The following is a 15,952-nucleotide window of genomic DNA, read 5'->3' as shown; positions in this document are numbered from 1 at the left end:
ACTATTAAATCCATTTGTACCTACCCAATAAGAATTCATTAAATGCCTACTATGTATTGCTAGGCACTAGTTATAGAAAGTAAAAAATGAAATAGATCTTGCCCTCAAGGAGCTTACATTCTAACAGAGGAGATAACACATGCCCAATATGTATTAACAAAATATCTAAAATACAAGGTAATGGGAAGGGGGGTATGTGGGCATGGGATGGGGATCAAGAGATGCTTCAAGTGTAAGATGACAGGCAGCAGTGAGGAGCATGGAGGACTGCCAGTGCAAAGACATGGAAATAAGAGACGGAGCAGTGTGTCTGAAGGAAAACAGCATGACGTCAATCTGGCTGGACTGCTGAATATGGAAAGGGGAATGATATTTGGGTAGGTTGGGGCCAAGTTGTGACAGTCTTTAAAAGCCAAACAGAGTTCATCTGACTCTAAAGGTCATAGGGAGCCACTGTTACTGAGGAGTGACATGGTCAGACCTGCTCTTTTGGAAAATTATTTTGGCACCTTTATTAAGGAATGGAGAGACTTGAGAAGGAAACAAATAGGAAGTTATTGCAATAGTCCAGGAGAGAGGTGACCGGACCTGAACCGGGATAATGGTTGTGGGAGCAAAAAGAGGATCAGTGGAAGAGATGTTGGGGTAGAAATGACAAGATTTCACAACTGACTGAATATCTGGGACAAGGAAGAATGAACTGAAAATAAAACAAAGTTAGGAATGCAAGTCATGAGAAGAATGATCGCGCCTTTGACAAAAACAGAGGTTAGAAAATGGATGAATTTGAGAAGAAAGATGAAGTGTTTTGGACATGTTAAATGAGATTCCAATGGGACACCCAATTTGAAACGTCCAGTATAACTAGAGATGCGAAACTACAGCCCCAGGAAGAGCATCTAGGGTTCTCACACAGATATGAACAGAAAGACACAGAATAGAACAGATATGAATAGATATGAAAAATATAGATATGAATGCCATCTATAGAGAGGATAATTAAGCCAATTAAACCAATAACAGAGACAGGCTGAATTTTTCTTGAATTATATTCATATTTTTAAAATATCATCTTCCCCAAACCTTTAATTTTGCTTAAAAAAAAAATTCTAACAGAACTGGATACAGCTTTATTATATATAAGAAAGTGAAAAGCAAATGTCTTTATACTGAAGATCTTTCATCATCGCTCCCCTTCCTAAATATTACCCTTTACAACAGAAGATGTTTTATGACAGAACAAAAGACCACATATCCTCAACTGACTTAAATTTATTGAAATTTTTAAGATCACAGAGCAGGACAGGACCTCAGAGTCCAATCCCCTCATGTTACAAATGAGGGAACTAAATCCAGGGTGGCTAAATGATGAGCCCAAACCCACAGAGGTCATCACGATTAGAGGTAGGATTGGAACCCAGGTCCTCAGACTCCAGAGCCAGCAACGGCTCCTTCCACCATATGCAAAAAAGAATTTTAAATCCCATCATCACTGAGAAACACTTTCCCCCATTCTGAAGGTATGCATGACAGAAAGGAAATCTTCAACAAAAAAAATTATTACCACCGTTCAATACTTAATTAACACCATTCATAATACTTTAACTTAAGACTTACGGCAATTTCAAATGCATTTTCTTCTAGTACAGATTGTATTCTGTCCCTACAGAAAAAAGCACAAAAAGAAAAAAAGTTTATAATTCATGCTTACTCACCTAATTATTAAAATATGGCATGGAAACTCCGTAATGCTTGTTTAGATCATAGAAATTCAAACAATACATATATATGTTAAATACATCAGATAGTTAGATAGTGAATATCTGATCTGACCTAATACACATGGATGCCTAAGAGCAAAACAACTGTCATTTTATTAAGAATATAAACGGGTATGTTTTTTACTGCTAACAAGATGCACTTGATTAGATGTTATTTTACCCTATAATGTTCTAAAAGGGGGTGCCATAGAATATTGTTGTGCTACAAAAAACTCATACCCACAGCTGAGCCTTCCATAGTTCTGAGCTTTTGCTTGGCAGGGGAAAAGGTAGAAGGATTCTAGGGCCTAGATAATGTGTCTGGAGGCTCAACAGGCCAGAAACCCTTCTTTGTTGCCAACTTAAACATTTAGCGTGCTGTGATTCTTCATGGCAAGTATTGTGCTACGAGCAAAAAAAAATCGAGAACTAATATTCTAATGTATACTTCTGGATGAAAAAAAAACACTTACGTACATGTGTAACCACTTGCGTACACAATCTTTCAAGATTCACTCATTATAACAGGCAAGCAATGGTGTAATTGTGGTATGTGAATGGATAAATACAGAGCAGCGTGGAAAGACTTACATGAACTCATGCAAAGTGAAGCAGAGCTAGAATAACAATATACGCAATGACCACAACAATGCAAATAAAAAGAACAACCATAAACCATTTGAAATGGAATGTTTCAAAATTGTAATGACTGAGCTTGGCTCTACAGAAGACAGATATGACACATCTCCTTTGCAAGGGAAGTGGGAGGTATTTCACAGATGCTGACCAGTGTATATAATAGTTAAGATTTTTTTGATGTGTTGATTGATTTTCCTGAAATGTTTTTCTATCTTCCTCTTAAAAAACAAACAACAGATAGCTTTCTCGGAAGGATGAAGTAGGGGGATGCAGTGGGAAATGTAGCAGATGTAAAAACAAAAAATATCAATAAAAATATTTTTAAATACATGATATCAAAATGAAAACTGATAACAAAGCCTTTTCACAAATTATTCATCCCTACTCATTTTAAGCCCAAATATGTATTTATTCATGATTTGTCATTTATACTAATCTTGTCTATGACTGCCACAGAACTTTACCTGTAAAGAGAGGACAGCAGTCTCCATGTAACCATCTCCTGCTGAAGAAGCCACAGCACACTGGCTGTTTTTGAAAACTTCTGTAGTCCAGGTGTTGCTCTGCTCACTATTTTACCTAATATATTTACCTGAGAGAAGAAATAGTTGCATACCAAGATTACTCCAAATTCTGCCATGATGACCTCTAAGAATTTTCTATTAATTCATGAGCATACAGACATTGTTAGATTACTAACTGTTCTAATTACATATAGTGTAAGTTTCACAAATGTTTACCTCAAGCTTATTTTGTATTGTACTTAAATGTACTGTATAAATTAAATTGGGCTGACACTTAGGTATTAGTCTGGGACAAATATTTGCTTTTCCTGATGCACATCTAATAATATATGTTCAATATACATAAAGTTCCTTTTTTTCCATTTAAAAAATTATATACTCTTTTTAATGAGTAAAAATGTGCCTTCTCTCCCTCTATCCCAACCGAGAATGAAAGAAAAATAAAACTCCTATTACAAACGTATAGTCAAGCAAACAAACTGCTGCATGGTCTATGTCTAAAAGACAAATATGTGGAGATGTATGCACATACACATAGATCTAATATATATTTTATATGTAAGTGTGTCTCATTCAGCACCTCTGTGTCACCTCTCGATCAGAAAACAAGTAGCATGTTTCACTGTTAGTCCTCTGGAATCATGGCTGATCATTACTCTTATCACAGTTCCTAATGGCTTTCATGTTTGTCTTCACGTATAAATTGTTCTCCTGGTTGTAGTCACTCTACAGCAGTTCATACACGTCTCCCCAGATTTCTCAGAAACCACTCCCTCCTTCATTTCTCATAGCACACCAGCACTCTACATCTATACACTACAACCTGTTCAGCCACTCCTCAGCTAAGCACCTCCTCAGATTCCAATAACTGTGTATATGTACTCCTTAACCAATTCAGATGAGATTGAAGTTCAAGCATCAGCTGCTCCCTCCTACCCTCTCTTTGTAGAGAGGTCAACTTTTACATCCTGATTATGTGAGATAATTTTCCCTAACCTTTCTTTTCCCTTCCATCAGTACACTCTTCTTTCCCTTTCTTTCTATATTTTTGTTAAAAGAGGATCAATATCTAACAAAACCATTTCCAGGCCTTCTGTCTAAATTAGACTCCCTCTAACTCCTGATGATGTCAGAGAGGACACATGTATCACTTCCCCATATCTGAATGTAAGCATTTTCTTTTAATGTACATTTCTCTTTGAACTATTTCGTTTCTCCATAGCTCTAGTCTTTTCAAGTCCTCTATTTCATTAATGGTCTGTTTTTTTCCCTTCTATAATTATGCTCAGTTTTGCTGATAAGTTATTCTTGGCTATAAGTCCATGTCCTTTGCCTTCTGAAATATCATATTCCAAGCTCTCCACTCCTTCAAAGTGCTGGCTTCTAAATCATGTGTGATTCTGACTATGGCTCCTCAATGCCTGAATTCCTTCTTTCTGGATGCCTGCAGTATTTTTTCTTTCTAGACTATGGCTCTAATATTCCTGGAAGTTTTCATTTTGGGGTGTCTTTCAGGAGTTAACAGTGTATTCTTTCTATTTCCACTTTGCCCTCTGGTTCTAAGAGATCTGGACAGTTTTAAGAATTTTTTTGAAATATGATATGTAGAATTTTTTTTTATCATGGTATTCAGGTAGTCCTTGATTCTTAAATTTTTTTCCTTGCTAAGTTTTCCAACTAAGTTGTTTTTGCTATGAGATACCTTACATTTGCTTTGATTTTATTTAGTCTTTTAACTTCTAATATTTCTTTTTGTTGCATGAAGTCTTCATTTTGGTCCATTATAATTGTTAGGAGTTTATTGCTTAGGCCAGGTTTTATACCTCTTGAGCCAAAGCTATTAATTACATTTCCAATTCTTTCTTCTAGAGTTCTCATTTCTTTTCTTTCCTTTTTCCTCAAGTGCCCTCATTTTACTAATTAAATTAAAAAAACAACAACACAAACAACCCTTACTAAAACAGCAGCAATAAAACTCCTACTTCACATGTAGCCAAGAGATATAGCTGAATTTGTGCTCGTTTTGTTTTTCTTTGAGGTTCTGCCTGTAGATATTTTGAAGTCACTCTTCTGCACTTGAGTCTTGAGTGCCCCTATCATCACAACAATGGAGTTCTTTTTTTTGTTTATTCATTCTTCCAACCAACTTCCTGACTTCAAACTTGATGTCAGGGTCAGGCTCTGTACATGTCTGAAGGGAAGGTCAGAGATGGTACTGCTACTGTTTTCTAGGGGTATTGAGTGTTGTGTTATTCCAGCATCTCAGGGATGGCTCAGACTGGGGATCTGCAAGCTTTCAATACTCCCAAAGTGGTCTGATCCAGGGCAACTTCTGATTGATGAACCTCCCCAGTTTTAGTTCTCTAAGCTCCTGACCTGGGTTTGGATGTTAGCAACAGCTGCTAGACTCATCTACTATCAACTACCCAGAAAGCTCTGCTGGCTAGAGGGAAAGAACTGCAGGCTCCTCTTTGGTCTGGGATTCCTACCATGGACATTCCTCTCAGGGCTTTGGGCTGGGCTAGAAGTTGGAACTGAGATTCTCCTTTGTTCCTGGGGTCCAAGTTACACTGCTGCTGCTTGCTTCTAAACTTGCTCCTCTTAGAATACAGTCCAGGACCTGCAACCACTCCTTATTACTGGATACAGGTCCCCTTCTTCAGTTTGCCATGGATCTCTGACCTTCAACTTGGTAATAAGCAAAGAAACTGCCATTTGGCATCCTTTCATTGCAGCCTTGAACCTTCAATGTCCTGACATGGTTCTGGGACCTCTCTTGCATTGATGCACAGCCTCTCCCTGAGCACTGGGACGCTACACGTGGTGTACTCATGGCCAGACCCTATCGTGTTTCTGCAGATCTGTCTGTCTTCCTGTGCCTACTTGAATTAGACAAACAACTCCCTTAGACTTTGTCTTGCATTTCTCCATTAGTATTTGGCACAGTGTGTTTTCTAGATCTGTTTGGAGGGTTGGGTTTTTCTTTTTTTTTTCTTTTTGGTGGGGGGCGAAGGAGAAGGTAGTGGGTTCTTCTTACTTCTCTGACATCTTGGCCCACCTCCACAAAGATCTTACCTAAACAAGGCTTGAGAAATCTAATATCTTAGCATAGTACCTGGCACCCAGTAAATGCTTAATAAATGTTACATTTTATCTAATATCAATAGATACCCATAAGGTCTTTTTTCTTTCAGGATAGGCAGCTATCACCACAAGAACATAAAATATTGAACAACTGAGAGGAAATGGATAATTTAGATAATTTTTAAAAAAATGTTTTTAAAAGAAAACATATGACTCTAGTTACTTAAACAATAAAGAGAAGGGGGACAGAAGCGATACATTTCAAAAGATTTGGGGGGGGAAGATGTGGCAATAGTGGCCTTTTCTGGAAAGAGTATAGACTGGTCTTGTACAGCATATTTAAGAATACAAATCAAGTTCAATAAAAGGAAGTTTTATGATTCATTTAAAACACGAAAGTCTGAATGCTTTCCCTTCTCATCCCCCTTCTTTTTTGGGGGGGGCAGAGAAAAGAGAGAAAAGTTTCAAGACTTGTGACTTCATCAGTATAGGAAAGTCCCTTCAACCAACTGCAGACAGAAATTGTTCTGCAACTTAGTCTTACAAAGATCCCTCAGGCACTGGGAGGTCAGATGAGAAGCCATACAGTCTAATCCTTTAATTTAAAAGATTAGGAAACTAAAAGGCCCAAGGAGATTAAGTGGCTGGGCTGACACTGCACAAGTAGAAAGCATTAGAAGTGAGATTAGAAGTGAGACTGGGATTAGTGTGTGCTGGCAGCAGGTTTTAAACCCAAGTCTTCTTGACTCTGAGGCTGACCTTCTACCCACCCTATCACGCTACCTCTCTCTACACATTCTCAAAAGTTAGCTCTGAAAAATTCTCTTATCCAAAATGATTAATCTCACCAGCCAAAACTCCTCCTTTTAATACATCATGAAGAATAGTACCATCTACCTAATCAGTGTTTTTTTTTCTAACTCAGAAATATTCATGTCCCATAGAATATAAAATGTAAAGTCCTCAAGGACAAAGACTATGTTTAATCAATTTTTGTAACTCCTACAGGGGAAACAATGCCTCTCACACAGAGGAGCTTAATGAATGTGTTCAATTGAATTGGTGAAAGTAAATTTTCCTTCTGCAAGTCTTTCTTTCATAACGTTCTTAATCTTGCAAATTCATTGATAAAAATTTTACCTGTTCCATTCATACTTGGCCACAGAAAAGATTGTGAGGACAAAGTGTTAGCTATTTCAGATATGAATCTAAGTGAATTCTCAAAGTAACCACTTTATAAATTCGCTTTAAAAAAAACTAATAGACAATTAATGTAGTTCTTACAAGTCATAAATTAGTCTCTATTTAGAAGTCAACATCCAACTAGTAACCTTACCTCAATTTTTAAGGCTTTCCTAAGTTTCATGTGTAACTCTTTCAATGACTTATCCAGATGATTGGGAAGGGGGGGAGAATTCCCTTCCTTATTAATGAAAAGGTGACTGCATGATTATTTTCTTCTTAAAGTACTTCCAGGATTAACCGAAATATTACTCAATGTTTTAATAACAAAAGTACCGGGTTTAGGCAACATAAAGGTAAAACAGCTTACCTGGCTATCACAAATATTCTCATACTCTTCTACAAGTTCAAAAACTGTAGTTGAAGCATGCTTCAGAAAAGTGTGCAGGAAGTCAGAATACATACTCATTGTTGCTAAAATATATCAAAAAGAAAAGGAAGAAAATAGCACTGAGGGTCATTTATCCAGGTAATCTGATTCAATAACAAGAAAGTTTTATCGTAAAATTAACATCTTCATATAACATTAAGTAACCTGTTATTTTTCTTCTCTTCCTGACACTGATGTCAAGAAATACTGGGACTAAATTTCAAAAATCTGAATTACGCTCTATTTCAAGCTTTCCAAATCAAAATACTTAAAAAATATTTGAGAAAACTCTATGTCCTTTTAGAATACACAAGCATAATGAAATATCAAGTGAATAGATAGGACAGTTAAATTTAGGGTCTCTCAGGGAAAATGAACAATACAAAAATCCAGAGAGTATTTACATACCTGTCACAAGTTCATGATAAAATGAGGTTTTTGTATTAAGATTTTTGGTAGTAAGCATATGAAGAGGAAAAACCAATAATTCATTAAAACATAAACAGTAAAAGTAAGGTTACTTCCTCCCAAGGAAAATGACAGTTAATTTAGACCAACATGTTGGTTGAGAGGCAGCATGATAGAGACCACAAATGACTAGCGTGGAGTCAGAAGACAGATTCTAGCCCTGGTTCTGCTGTGTGATTTCAGCTTCTTTAGCCATAAAATGAGGCTCTTCCTGCTCTAAGGTCTAGGATTCCAAATTAATTTATAACATAGAACATACTAGGACAACTTATCATAAGAAGAAGATATTTATAACAATATGCTATTTATAGTATAAACTGGGAAATTGAGTAATTTTCAAAATTAATAGAAATTAGTTTCTAAGAAAGGGCAGCTAGGTGGCACAGTGGATAGAGTGCTGGGCCTGGAGTCAGGAAGACTCATCTTCCTGGGTTCAAATGTGGCCTCAGACATTCACTAGCAGTATGACGTTGGGTAAGTCACTTCACTGTACCTCAGCTTCCTCTTCTGTAAAACAAACTGCAGAAGGAAATTGCAAACCACTCCAGTACCTCTGTCAAGAAAACCCTAAATGGGGTCACAAGAGTTGGACAGCACTGAATGACTGAACAAAAGTTTCTAAGATGCACCATTATTTTTAAAATAAATTTTTATTGATTTTTTTTTGTTTTTACATCACCTACATTTTTCCACTGTATTCCTTCTCTACCCCTCTCCCAGACAGCCATCTTTTATAATAAAAAATGAAAGGGAAAGATAAAAAAAAGTTCAGCAAAATTAGTCAAAATATAGAAAAAATGACATTATATGCAGTGTCCCACATTCACCACCTCCCACCTCTAAAAAGAAATGGGAGGAGGTGTTTTTCATGTCTTTTGGGGGCTAAGCAGGCTCACTGTAACTTTGAAGTATTCACTTTTTATTGTTCTTTCCATTTACGTTGTTGCTGTAGTCATTATGAATACTGTTTTCCTGGTTCTGCTTACTTCACTTTGTGTCAGGTCACACAGAACCACCTCCATGCTTCTCTATATTCATTACATTAATTTCTTACAACACAATAATATTACATTCATGTACCACAATCTGTTTAACTATTTCCTAATCAATGGGCATCTCCTTTTTTCCACTTCTTTGCTAACACAAAATACTGTTATAAATATCTTAATGTATATGAGGCCTTTCGTCAACTGATCCTTGGGTACATACTCAGAAATGAAATCTCAAGGTCAGAGGGTATGGACATCTAAATCCCTCACCACACAATTCCAAATTGCTTTCTAGATTGGCCGGAGCAATTCATGGCTCTATCAACAACACAGTGACGTGTCTGTCTTTGAAATTTGCTAGCTGTGAGCAAACTTCAGAGTTGTTTTGATTTGCATTTTTCTTCATTATTAAGTGGATTGTGATTGGAATAATGATTTCATATGGTTGTTAGTAATTTCCAATTCCTTTGAAAACTGCTTGCTCACATCTCCTATTATTCTACCAGCGACATCAATTTTCTAAAAAATGAATACAAATGATTTCTTCTATTTATATCAAAAGACAAACCTACTAAGGAATATATGAAGGAATAGATATTCCAGAAAAAGCAGAAAGATGCTGTCTGAATTAAGCTCATACAAAGCAAAATTCTCGACCTTTCTCATTTTAGCTTTCTTTGGTAGTTTTCTATTTCCTCACACAGCATGTTTGGGACTGCAATAGTAGATTAGCAGAAGTCCAAAAATGGTTATTCCAATGACATTGACAGTAAAAAGAGGTTGTTACAAAAATCTCTGCAGACCCATCTCCACGTTCCTTGCTTCCTGTCCTCCCTGCTTCTTCATTCAATGCCCCTAGCCTGACTTTAATTCAGTAACTCTCTCACTTTCCATTACCTTATTTTTTTCTCTCTACTGCTGTTTATTGTTTTACAAGGACATGGCATTCAGAGTGTTTCATCCTCTTCCTCTGTGAGAAGAGAAAACCCAGGGCAGAGCTCCAACAGAAGACAGAGTTATTCTAAGTGCTGTGGCCTTCTAGGTGGTCTTGTCTATGGATAACATTGTGCTGACTGCCTCAAGCTCTTAAGACATTGCAGAGCTTCCTAAATAAGAGTTGTACCACTGAAAGGTTACATGGCCTAAGGAGTCACAGAAGGTAAAGAAAATGGATGCACAAGACCTGTTGGCCAGACCTGGATATGTAGTGACATGGAGCCAGTCCACGTGTACATACATCTTACACATAAACCACACAGACACCTAAAAGGCAACCAAGGGGAACGTGCTGCCGATAAGCAGGTAGAAGATATTACAAGTAACTGCTCAGGATGTGCTAGACACACAGCAAAAAGGAGAGAGAACTGACAGACAGCCTTTGTGCTCCACAGGCATCCACATGATGTTAGAAGATCTGCAGCAAACTTGCAGCATGTTGAGTGAACTCTCTGTGGAGAATTTAAGGGAATGCACAGGGAATCGTTACGCAGATGGGCAGGTGTGGATGGTTTACAATCTGCATTTTTGGAAGCAACAGCCCTATGGATGGAATCACAGTTCTATCACAGTATGAAGCTTGAATGACCATCTTCCATCAAGGCAATAAGGTCCCGGACCAAAACCCTCATTAGCTTAATCAATGAAACATTACCATGAAGTTTTGTTGATCACACCCACTCCTGCCTTAAGCTCCATGACAACACAGGGACCCTGCTTTACCTAAACTCAGTATTTTCCTCAATACTTAGCATATTGCTCTGCACAAAGTAGGTGCTTAAAAGATGTTTGTTGAAGGACTAAAATTTGGAGACTATGAAATGAGCGCTTCATTAATTACTCCTAAGAAAATCAAATCAACATCATCACAAATGAAAGTCAAAGCCACTTTACCAGCTTCTCCAGGATCATCCTCACGTAGCATAACAGCACTAAAAGTGACATCTTCAGTCACGTTAGAGGCATCTGCATTTGTGAAGAGCGCTGAGCGCTGTGGGGAGAATGCCGCTGTCCAGTTACTCTCATCTAGATTAGATACCTTTAAAAAAAATGAGAAAACAATTTAAGATAACATAGTTGAGTGACAAGAGAATTACAAATGAAGACCTACAAATTACTTCATAATGAACTTTGGGATTTTATTTCCCACTTTCAAAACTTTTATTTGACACAGTATTAGAAACAAAAATTAGAAATGAAAAGACAGGGAAAAGGTATTAGAGGAATTAATATTGGAAATGAAGAGTCCAAAATATTTGCTGATGACTTGACAGTGTATCTTTGTCAACCAAAAAAATGTATGGAGACCAATTCACAAAAATCATTTGCATTCTTATTTTCTGATGAGATAAAAAGAATTTAATAAAAATTTATTTTAAAAACTATCAAATATATGATAATGAATCTAATTAAAAATTCACATGACCTGTGCATATGCAGCTATAAAATTATAATGACTGAAATAAAGAAACACTCCAAAAAATGGAAAGACATTCAATGTGGAATGAAATTTTTTTTTTTGGTCAAAAGACAAGAGGGGCAGCTAGGTGGCGCAGTGGATAGAGCTCCAGCCTTGGAGTCAGGAGGACCTGAGTTCAAATTCCGCCTCAGACACTTGACACTTACTAGCTGTGTGACTCTGGGCAAGTCACTTAACCCCAATTGCCTCACCAAAAACAAAAACAAACAAAAAAGACAACAAGATATAATAAAACTAGAAAAAAAAAGAAGAGAATCTCATATATCCCATTAGAAAAACAACTGATCTGGAGAACAGATCAAGGAGACAATATAATAACTGTCAGACTACCTGGAAGTTATAATCAAAAAAAGAATCTGGATATATTATTACAAGAAGTTATTAAGGAAAATTGCCCTGAAGTTCTAGAACAAGAAGGGAAAGGTGAAATAGAAAAAAATCTACAGTTCACCACCTGACCAAGATCATTGGAGGAACTTACAGGAATGTCATAGCCAAGAAATACATTCAGGATTTCACAAGATCTAGCAGCTTCTACTCTCAAAAAGACTACAGATCTTAGAACACTATATTTCAAAGAGCAAAAAAGCTAGGGTTATGTCCCAAGAACAGCTTACCAGCAAAGTTGAGTATGATCCTGAATGAAAAAAAAAAGATACTTGACAATCTGAAAGACTTTTAGGTATTTGTAACAAAAAGACCCAAATTCAATGGAAAATTCAATATAAAAGATCCAGAAGAAATGTAAGGAAGACATTAAAGACTAATTATAAGGTACTCATTAAAATCAAACTGTTTACTTATTTTTGTGAAAACATTCTCAATATTCTCAAAACTGTCATCATTAGTAAGTTAGTATGAAGGAAAGGTTGGGGCCGAGTCGTGCATGATGAGGTGACTCCAAAAAAACAAAATTGGGTAGGAAAAATGGGGTGTGAAAGAAAGAACTAAAACAGAAGAAGCAGGTGGAGGTGGAAGGCTGGTAATGTTGGAACCTTATTCTCATCTGGGTTGAAGAGGAAACGTGTGCATCTGGAAGAGTGTACAAGTCTTCTGAACATGTAGAAGTGAGAAAACTCAGGGAAAGGGTTGGGGAGGGACTTTTAGAGGGGTGTATGGAGAATTTGGGAGACTAAGGAGAGAAGACGGGGAGACTTTTAGAGGAGTATGCAGGGGACTCTTGGAGGGGTGGGTGAAGTGGGAGTGGGAGAGTGAGGGTAGAAGATAAGGTAATAGGGATAGGGTGAAAAGAGAGGCTGAAAAAGAAAATAGTGAATAAAAATAACATGGAGGGAAATTCACAAATAGTAATTATAACTCTGAATGTGAATGGGATGCTTATAGCAGATCTCTTTGTGGTGGCAAAGAACTAGAAATTGCAAGGATCCCTATCAACTGGGGAATGGCTGAACAAGTTGTGGTATATGGTTGTGATGGAATACTACTGTGCTATAAGAAATGAGCTCAATGATCTTAGACAGGCATGCACAAAACGGTAAAGAGTGAAGTGAGCAGAACCAAGAGAACATTGTATACAATAACAATAATACTGTTTTATGAACTACTTTGAGTGACTTAGTCATTTTGACTATTAGAAATACACAAATTAAAAATAAATGACGTATAAAAAAAGATGCTATTTGCATCCAGAGAAAGAACTGATAAATCGAAGTATGTATAGAATAATTTTACATACATATACCTATTTGTATCTAATGGTAGCCATCTCTAGAGAAAGGAGAAGGGAAAGGAAGAAAAAAAAGGGAAAAAAAAATTACATGATAACTTTGTTGTATATTTGGAGGGAATAGCAAGTTGTACATGGTAGATTTGCAGTTTCATGTGCAATCGTCTTTTTTATTGTACTATGTTATGGAAATGCTTGTTTTGTTCTGTGAATTGAAAACACATTTTTTAAAATCACTATTTCCTATTCAGTCAAGGGGTACTGTTCTTCTAAATATTCCCTAATGCTTTAGGTTCAATAGAATAACAGGCACAAGCAATATTAAAAAGTTTATGTTCAACATTACAATAAGATTCAAAATGCTAAACATGATTAGCCCCATCAGAATTTCTGAAATTTTCAGAATAACATTTTATCATCTGAACAATGCCATAAATCCATTTAAATCAGTGAAATAATATTGGCATTTCAAGTTATATGAGGCACGAAAATGATAAAGATATTCCCACACACTCCAGTCTGCTGAGGAAGAGCTTAGCTATGTTAGAGAGGCTCGTCAACATTTGGCTATGAGGAGGTGAGACTTTATGGCAAGCTATGAAAAACTAACTGGACAACTACTGGTCTGTTAATGAAGATCAGGCTCTACAGTAACCTGCTAATAACCATTTTTCTATTTTAAGAATACACTTCTAAAATGATCTTTTGATGGAAGTACAAAAGGATAATGGAACCAATAAGAAAAAAGTTTTTGCCCATTTATGAATGATCATAAGAATAAGTTAACAGGTACATGTCATGAATGAATTTTTCACACACTCAATCAAAAGAGCAAAACAGAAGAGCAGCTGTCTCACTTACACTTTTTAGAGTAGAATTTGACAGGTCTTGCCAAAATAGAACAATTTCACAAACGCTATAAGATTATTCAGAAGACAGAAAATGACAACAATGGCTGACATTTATATAGTATTTAAGGTTTGCAAATCGTTTCATATACATTATTTCCTTTGATCTGCAAAAACGCCCTGCAAGCAAGTTATTCTAAGTATTATTATCTCCATTTTACTGACTAGGAAATTGGGGCTCAGAAGTGACTTCCCAAGGCCACACGACTCGTCATTATCAGAAGGAGGATTTGCACCCAGGTTTTCCTGACTCTAAATCAAGGCCTCTTGCCACTATGCTGCTTCTAGAACATACTGAGATAGTAAATTTTAAAAAAACCAAACACATATATTTGTTTGGCAGTTTTATAGTCAACATTATTTTTCATAAGATTAAAAAACATCAAAACCATCCTTTAGGAAATACAAAAGCCTCTGTCAGTTGAATTTGTTAAAAAAGCCTTTATCTTTTCCACAAATAAAGAGCCAGAAATAGAGGCATCTTCTGATCTTTTCTTTGAGAACCATTTGTATACAATAGTTTAGGTTCTCTCATTTATTATGGACAGAGGATAAAGATTTTCAATAACTGTACTGGACTTGGAACTATTAAAATTTTAGCAACTATCCTTTACTGGTTGGAATGTGACATGGTATTGAACTATATGTTAAAACTTTCTTGTTTTGTCTTTTTCTTTTCTTTAAAATAAAATTTTATTGAAATCTCTTGTTTCTTTCATTGCCTATATTTCCCCCAGTATTCCTTTCCCTCCCTGACCAAAAACAATTTTTTAAGAAAAAAGAGTTAAGAGGAAAAAAAACCCCAGCAAAACCAATTAATATGTCAAAAAAAACCCCTGACAATATATGCAATGTTTCACACCAATGGACCATGCCCTCTCCTCTAGAGTAAGGGGAGATATCTTCCCTCTTAACTGGGACTGAGCTTGTTCTTTGCAATTTTGCAATACCCATTTCCAATCGTTTTGTGGTTGATGATGTTTCCATTTACACTGCTGTAGTCATTGTGCATGATTTAAAAAACAAAACAAAACACTTGTTTTTCTGGCTCTGCTTACTTCACTTTGTATCAGTTCATGTAAGTCCTTCTATCCTTCTCTGCATTCACGATATTTGTCATTTCTTACAACACAGTAATAGTATATTATGTTAATATGCCATTACTTGTTTAGTTGTTACCCAATCTATGGGTATCTAATTTGTTTCCAGTTCTTTACTACCATAAAAAATGCTCCTCTAAAGATTTTGGGGTCTAAGTTAACAAAAATGCCTCAAGTACCACATCACACCTATCAGACTGGCCAACATGACAAAACAGGAAAATGACAAATGTTGGAGATGTGGGAAAATTACAACACTAATGCATTGTCGGTGGAGTTGTGAATTGATCCAACTATTCTGGAGAACAATTTGGAACTATGCCCAAAGGGCTATAAAACATACATACCCTTTGATACCCTTTGATTCAGCAATTCCACTCCTAGGTTTGTATCCCAAAGAGATCATACAAATGGGAAAAGGACCCACATGTATGAAAATATTCATAGCAGCTCTTTTTGGGGTGGCCAAGAATTGGAAATTGAGGGGATGTCCATCAATTAGGGAATGGCTGAATAAGTTGTGGTATATGAATGTAATGGAATACCATTGTTTCATCAGAAATAGTGAGCAGCCAGACTTCAGAAAAACTTGGAAAGCCTTGCATGAACTGATGCTGAGTGAAGTGAGCAGAACCAGGAGAACACTGTACACAGCAACTACAACACTGTGTGATGATCAGCTATGACAGACTTAGCTCTTCTCAG

General features: G+C 36.5%; 1 protein-coding gene across 1 annotated transcript in view; it reads right to left on the bottom strand.

Annotated features, from left to right (window-relative positions):
* Nucleotides 1–15,952, bottom strand: part of NUP107 (nucleoporin 107) — a 51,521-nt gene that overhangs the window by 27,634 nt on the left and 7,935 nt on the right. Inside the window, exons 5-8 of the mRNA XM_020990223.2 lie at nt 10,967–11,111; nt 7,560–7,663; nt 2,864–2,991; nt 1,618–1,663 (exon numbers count right to left, since the gene is read on the bottom strand). Of these exons, the coding sequence (XP_020845882.1) occupies nt 1,618–1,663; nt 2,864–2,991; nt 7,560–7,663; nt 10,967–11,111 (423 nt within the window). The remainder of the gene's footprint in view (nt 1–1,617; nt 1,664–2,863; nt 2,992–7,559; nt 7,664–10,966; nt 11,112–15,952) is intronic.

Source organism: Phascolarctos cinereus, unplaced genomic scaffold (assembly GCF_003287225.1).
Source record: "Phascolarctos cinereus isolate Bilbo 61053 unplaced genomic scaffold, phaCin_HiC Scaffold_1;HRSCAF=81, whole genome shotgun sequence".
NCBI lineage: Eukaryota > Metazoa > Chordata > Mammalia > Diprotodontia > Phascolarctidae > Phascolarctos > Phascolarctos cinereus.
This window is presented reverse-complemented; position numbering and strand designations above follow the sequence as displayed.